Below are 7,670 nucleotides of genomic sequence, written 5' to 3' on the forward strand. Positions count from 1 at the left end.
CGACTTCCAGATTGAACCTTGTAAGGTAACTCTTCAGCATTTCATTCGGTTGTTGCCGGACATTGGTCAAGGCAGACGCCTCGGGCCTTATTCAGATCATGGCTCTAAATTGCTTCTTGAAATCTCTAGACAACTGATCCCAAGAAGCAATTGAATGCCTCTTATATTTTTCGAACCAGTTTTTTGCTGGTCCTGTAAGCGAAGTTGGAAACAGCATGCATATGAGCTCATAGCCCACATTATTTGCTCTCATAATAGTATTAAACGTACTTAAGTGACTGTACGGGTCAAAATTCCCATCAAATGGTGGGACATGAGGAATTTGAAACCCCTGAGGAAACAAAGTGTTGGAAATATGGGGGGCGAAGGGTTCGAGTTCCTCGTCAGACTCTTCATCCCGATCCCGACCTCGTTCATTTTGTAAGAGCCTGAATGCCTTTTCCAGTTGATCAATCCTTTCCTGGACTAGATCCACGGGGGGTCTAACCTAAAATTGGTTATCGTTGATCACAATTCCAGGTTCTCGCCTTCGCATGGGATCCTTGCGTCCATTTAGGCGATCCCTCAGGTCTAGGTTCGAGGGGTTACCATTACCCCGATTCTGATTCAGGTGTTCCCGTAAGTCAGGGTGGTCCCTTTGATTCCCAGTATTTCTGCATCCTCAGTCATACATACTAACCGATCTTGTGTCTTCTGAGCCTTCGCTGGTAAGGCTCGCCGCGTGGTTGTTTCGAGATGGGTTCCTTTCAGGTTCTCTCGTTTCTATAGTGTGAGACCGAGGCATTTGGCTTCTTGTAGGCTGGGCGCCTCTACATTCTCTAGTAGTTTCCCCATTCCCATGTTTCCGTTCAGCCTGCCTTTCCCTATCACCTTGAGTCGGTTGTGTGTTTCTCCAAGGCGGTGAGGGATATCTTATCGGGGATGGTGGGTGTCGTATGGGTGATCGTGGCTGCCACCCATTTTGGGCCCTGGAAGGTCTCGAGTTCGACTGTGTTGGTTCAGGAACGTTCTGCGCATTACCAGGATTCTGGGTTCGAGCCACTGCGGGGGCTCGGTTATTCCCAGTTTTGGCTGTTAACTCAACAGTTGAGTTAAGAGGAGCTCTGGCCCGGGTGTTTCTCCGGGGCCTCGAGGGAGCAGGCTATTTTGTCGGTAGCGGAGGTTGCTCCGTTCTTCGTGTGGCAGCGTTTTTGCGAGGTCGCCCACGGGGCCTACAGGGAGGAACATGAACATCTCGCGAAGGAGGAGCTTGGGCATCAGGTAGAGTTGGGGGCTGAGCCATTTGCACCTCAGTAGCCAATCTAGCCAGATCCTCATTACGTTTCTTGGCCTCCGCCAACTGCTTTCGCAATTGACGTTTTTCAAGCTCCACAATAGGGACATATCGCTTAGGGTTATAGTACATGTCCTCGTCGTCCCTGGGGGCCGGTGGTGCAGGTGGTCCTTGAGAGTCAGAGGATCCACTCCTCTCATCTAGGTCCGGATTCATCATCGGCTGTTTCCCAAGGCGCCACGGATAGCTAACTTCTTCTTCAGGAATATTAGGATCATTCGTGGCCATATTTGATTCAGGGAGGCTTCTTTGACTGACTAGACTCAGATTCATATTGCTTAATGCTCTCAATGAAAGTACCAAACTGTTGACGCCGTTTTTCGTCAACTTAAATCGCAGAGCAAATAATATAAATTATGGTGCGAACGAATAGTAAAGAGGAACAAGAAGGATTTTACGTGGTTCAGCAGTTAAATCTGCCTAGTCCACGAGTCTATGTTATTAAGACTTAGAGTCCGTTCTCACATATTTCGGGAAGATATTCTGTATATCAATTTAAAATAATGACATTAAATGTTATATCTTCTATATACAAGGAAACGTCCCCTGAAGACCCGGGAATGAATAACAAACTAAATAATATCCCTTTAATATTGGGATTTTACAACAATAAATATGTTCACACGTACACAATGGGTTATCTTAGGTAACTCATCGAATCTTCGAGGTCGGCGATTAGCATTGTGATTGTCAAGACTTACAGACTTGTAACGAACTTGCCGTCTTACTCCAAGACCTGCTCGGAGCAGATAAATACTATTGAGGCTATCACACTCGAGCTTGTACTTCTTAAGCTCGGGCTGCTCAATCCGAAGGCACTCAGTAACGGATGTATCCCGATGTCATGCCATTTCGAGCCTAGAAAGAATCTTGAGGTTACATCTTTGAGATTTCCATTTTACTTCGAAGGTTTTACAACTGGACCATGCAATGTGTTTCATATATTTCGAGCTCATACTTGATGGATCCAATTTTTGAGATCATAATCTCTGGTCTCGAAATCTGGGTGTAACACAAAATTTTATAAATATTAGCATTATATATTATATGTTATATATTATCATAATAATAATATTTTATAACATTTAAATTTATATTGATATAATTATTAAATATCTATTCTTGTATTATATATTATTATAATAATAATATTTTATAACATTTGAATTTATATTAGTATAATTAATAAATATCAAATTTTGTATTATATATTATTATTATAATAATATTATATGACTTTGAATTTGTATTAATATAATTAATAACTATTTAGTCTAGTATTGAATATTATTGTAATAATGATTTTTTATAACATTTTAATTTCTATTAATATAATTAAGAAATATTTAATGATATTTTATAGCATTTGAATTTATATTAATATAATTAAGAAAAATCTAATGATATTTTATAATATTTGAATTTATATTAATATAATTAATAAATATTTATTTTAGTTAGTTTTAAAGAAATATTTCATTAAATATTTATAATATTCCATTAAAATTAATAAAATAAACCGTTAAAATCAAAAAAATTCGTTATCTACACATTTTTTATATAGAAGAGATATTAATGTTTCTTTTTGGTTCGTAGTTCAGTTTTTTTTTTCTTTTGCAATAGTTCAATGTTAAATGGTATACATTACAATATATATATATATTTCTTTGTTTTGTTTTATACTCTACACCATTATTCATCTAAAAAAATATAAAAAGAAAAAAAATAGAATAAAACATTAATTCTTTGTTGATATATTTTTTTAAAATTATATATTTTTGTTGATAAGTGAAACTGTATAAAAAATGTACATTGTATTAATTTATAGATAAAGTATTTTTTTTAGAAAAGGTTATAGATATAGTATTAGCTAAGCATTAATAGGTTATTCTTTTTCTTTTTAAGTTAAATAATAATGCAGCTTACAGGAAAAAACAAAATAGATAATTAAATTTATAAATATATAAATATGATTTTGTAAGGATTTGTTTTCTAAATACATTAATGATTTTGGAATTTATATAAGGTAATGGTTTACAGTGTCATAAAATTATGTTTAAACATTAATTTAGGATCGTTGCTAGTATCATTAATGCATGTAAAATTATCCCTTAGTAGCAAAAGTTAAATATTGTTTTACAGGGAAAAGTTAAAATGATTGCGTGTCTTTATGTATATTATAATATAATATATATTTTACAAACATCAAATACAACAAGAAAGAAAGGGATACATTTATTGTTTAAAAAAATTTTGAACAACGCCGAAATGACCAAGTTACAAACTCGTCCAAAGTAAATCAAAGGCACAGGATACAAAAACAAAACAAAACAAAAAAGAAATTTAAAATTTACCACTATTATTTTTTTGTTATCATATTCATTAAAACTCCTCTATAGCTTATTTTGATTGCTGAGGCTCCTGATTACCATCTTGTTCCTGGATCTCTTGCTCATGATCAGACTGGTTATGACTAGAAGGAAGCTTGGGCGGCTTCACCCAAACTCCATCGGCATCACAAGGGCACATAGTGACCAAAGGGCAATCAATTTTCTCCAAGTAACTCAACTTAGGAAAGAACTCTTCCATTTCTTCCCAATCCAACTTCAGTCCTGCCAAGAACTTCAAACGCAGCGTTTCAACGAACTTCCACGCGATCATCGTGCTCTCATTCCCATTCTTGAACGACGAGTACCCAAGATCACCTCCGAGTTTTCCTCCTCTAATGTAGAGCTTCTTCAGGTTAGCCAATTTTCCAGGCACCAACCAACTGGGAGTACTCTCATGAGGGTAACATTGTAAATCAAGCTTCTCAAGATTTTTAGAAAGTTTTTCTTCTATTGACTTCTTTTCCCCTGAAGGAGTAGAACGACCCCATATATCAAAACATTTAGTCCATTTCTTTTCCCCTGAAGGAGAAGTAGTACTAGAACTTGTACCTTTAGTTTCATTATCCGCTCCCCATGACAAACTCAACTTCTTAAGCCCGTCAAGACTTTCAAAAGTCTGAAAATCCTTTCCAGAGGGGAAATCTTTCCTACTTATAAAAATACTCAATTTCGTCAGATTCTTCATGCGAGCCAAATCATCAAAAGCACAAAACTTTCCACTTAAATGCTTATCCTTCCCAACCACGAACCCCTTCAAAACTTGGAGATTGGTCAAATGACGTAGCTCTCTCGGCATGTGATCTATCATGTAACAGTCCGATACATCTAAGTGAGTTAAGCTTTTAAGATATGATATTTCTTTGGGAAGCTCCTCCATATTATGACAAGCTTTAAGATCTAAGATTGTCAGACTAGTAAGCCCTTTAATCGAATCTGTTAGCTTAATGATTCTAGAGATGCCCTGAAGACTAAGAAGCCTTAAAGACGACATACTCCACAAAGCTTTCAAGAAGTCAGGACTATCTACTTCGATATGATGCTTATTACCCGAGGCTCGCCATGTTCCCAAGTAAAGAACTTTGAGATCTTTCATTTTCGATAACCACTCTACTACTTCGAGGCGTTTTTCTTCTTCAGTATTGCGATTTTTATCTCTACCTTTAGCTAACCAATTCAATCGAAGATCAGGAAATGGCTCGTCCACGTTGAATATTGTCTTCCGTTTTGTTTCCCAACCTTTCGGATACTGATCTTCTGACTTTGGCGGAGCTTGTGCTTGCGAATCCGAAGAGAGAGCAGGATTCTGCTCATCCTTCGAATCTTCTGACTTTGGTGGAGCTTGTGCTTGCGAATCCGAAGAGGGAGCAGGACTCTTCTCAACCTTCGGATCTTCTGACTTTGGCGGAGCTTGTGCTTGCGAATCCGAAGAGAGAGCAGGATTCTGCTCAACCTTCGGATCTTCTGACTTTGGCGGAGCTTGTGCTTGCGAATCCGAAGAGGGAGCAGGATTCTTCTCAACCTTCGGATCTTCTGACTTTGGTAGAGTTTGTGCTTGTGAATCTGAAGAGAGAGCATGATTCTTCTCATCAATTTTATTTTTATTCTCAAATTTTTTCACCAAACAAACCTTCTTGCTCTCCGGGGATCTTGCCTTGAGGTTCCCATTATCGTCGTAGGCAAAATAGTTTTTTTCGATTGCGAGTTTAACAATGACAGACCGAATGATGGGCTGCATCTTGTAGCTTTTAGCGGTCGGCCATCGCTTCTTGTACACTGGTTCAATCAAGTGTTTCCCCACGAATTTTTCGAGGATTTTCTCAGCAAGTTCCTCAATCGTCTTTTTATCTTGTTTGTTTTCTATTATATATGCCTCTCCTGCCCACCAGTACGTCAGCATCCTCTTAGTCAGCTCCTCGTTCTCAGTGAACACTGCAAAACACAACAAACAATTCTTCTCTTTTTCGTCTAATTCATAATCATAGACATTTTTTATTTCATTGTATAAAGAGCTCTCTGTAAAGCTCGTGCTGGTGTATAAGCGCAGAAGTTCATCGACAGCAATTTGAGTACCGGCTGCCTCGGTCTTCGGGGATTCATCACGGCGGTCAGCGGCGCCGGTAGTTGCAGACGTTGACGGGATTCGGTGCTTTAACTTTATTATCTTTTTGTTGATCTCCCAGAGCTTGTGGGCAATGGAAGATTCATTCTGACCATCTCCATTCAGTTGGGAAGACCGAGCTTCTTTGATATTTTTAAAAAGCTCCTTGATTTGATCTGTATGACTTTCAATCTCTCTCTTAAAATGTTCCTCATTGCCTTTGAGCTTAGTTAAGTCAGATTCCATTTGTTCAAGATTGCTCTCCAACTTTTTAATCATAATTTCTGGAGATTTTTTTGGCTTGCTTCCTTCGCCAGGCGATTTCTCCACTCCCGTCTCCTCCTTCTTGGCCTTTCCATGCTTTGGAACACAGATACACCATGAAGATCCCTGTACCGAGGCCCTCCCATCGCCAGCTTTACCGGAGTCGCTGTTCTGTTGCTCTTCAGATTTGTTGCAACTGACATCAGGTTTGTTAGAAGAGACGTACTTTCTCAACTCCGAAACGAGTTGTATCAAGATTTGAGGTGAAACATCAGGTTGTTGTGTTGGTTTACTAATAGAATTAGAAGTTTCATTGGAGGACTTATTAGACATGATGATCTCAAAGTCCAATGCATGTGTTTTACTGTCAAAATATATATATATATATATAAGATAAATTAATGTTCAACTTTCTGCTAAGTATTAATTTATTCTCGAGAAAAAAAGTCTGAGACAAGGATGATTACAAAGGAAAGCAGTTTAAATATTATTAAACATTGTTGCTATTTCACACTTAAGTTGCTGACACTTATAAATGGTTATCGATATCTTATTTAAATTTAAATATGCGGAATCTAATATTAAATTAGACTATGCTATCTCTCTACCACGGACCCGTAGCATTTCTCATTCCTAATGCTAAAGGTAATAGAAGCTACTTGCTTCGCTTGTGTGCTTTAGAATAAGTTCCATGCTTGGCAGGATTGATATTTTATAGTACAAAATACAGCTGCCAAAGTAAAATGTTCGTTAAAGTCGGTTACAATTAAAGTGAATGAAATTATAAATCAAGAATATATATATATTTAAATATTTATATAAGAAGAATAAGTGTCAAGTAAGTTAAGTATTTTTATAGAACAAAGACAAAAGAGAAAAAGACAAATAATTGAAGACTCGTTGGAAATTATAAAGCACGAGAAGATAAACAAAAGGGAAAAAGGGTGTGGGCGTGTTTGAGACGTAGCTTCAGACTTTGGATATAGAAAATGCCAAAACTATTGCTGATGCAAACTTGATTGAGTTATATGTATCAATTTCTTAGATTAAAATATTAAAATAAAATAACTATTGGATCCGTAGAGTTATTTTTGTTTTAAGTTGCCAGGTAAATGGCCATTTAAAATTCATAGTTTGTATATATGAATTAGAAAATATAACCGTGATTCATATAATATTTAATAATTATTAAAAGATATATATTTTAAAATATTTTTTAGACGATGGTAGGATAGAAATTTTTTTTCACCTACTTGTACAATATGCTCTTTATATGGACGCGTAATGCCATATTAATCATAATTTTTTTTTCATAATAGTGTTCATCATATAACAAACTTTTTGTAGGTTTTTGAAAAATTAAAGTGTCGAAAACAAAGTTAAAAAATGTTGCTGTACGTATGGTTTTAATTTTTTTATTATTTTCATTAATACGCTTTGCATGAAATTTTTTTTTAAATAAAAAGTCTAAATTATGTATAAGAAAATTTATATTTTGTGTAAGACTTATTTTGGCCGATTACCCGTTTGAACCATTTATTTTTAAAAATTAACTTTTAGACCTTGTGTTTTCTTAAAATAATTT

General features: G+C 36.2%; 1 protein-coding gene across 1 annotated transcript; it reads right to left on the reverse strand.

Moving 5' to 3' along the window:
* Positions 1-3,481: 3,481 nt before the first annotated feature.
* LOC133778113 (uncharacterized) lies at positions 3,482-6,505 on the reverse strand. The gene has a single exon (XM_062217937.1). The coding sequence runs from the start codon at positions 6,416-6,418 to the stop codon at positions 3,734-3,736; it is 2,685 nt and encodes an 894-aa protein (XP_062073921.1). The 5' UTR covers positions 6,419-6,505; the 3' UTR covers positions 3,482-3,733.
* Between the last annotated feature and the right edge of the window lie 1,165 nt (positions 6,506-7,670).

Source organism: Humulus lupulus, chromosome 5 (assembly GCF_963169125.1).
Source record: "Humulus lupulus chromosome 5, drHumLupu1.1, whole genome shotgun sequence".
Taxonomy (NCBI): Eukaryota; Viridiplantae; Streptophyta; class Magnoliopsida; order Rosales; family Cannabaceae; genus Humulus; species Humulus lupulus.

Coding starts and splice junctions, on each gene's coding strand:
- LOC133778113 (XM_062217937.1), bottom strand. CDS start 6,418: ATGTCTAATAAGTCCTCCAATGAAACTTCTAATTCTATTAGTAAACCA.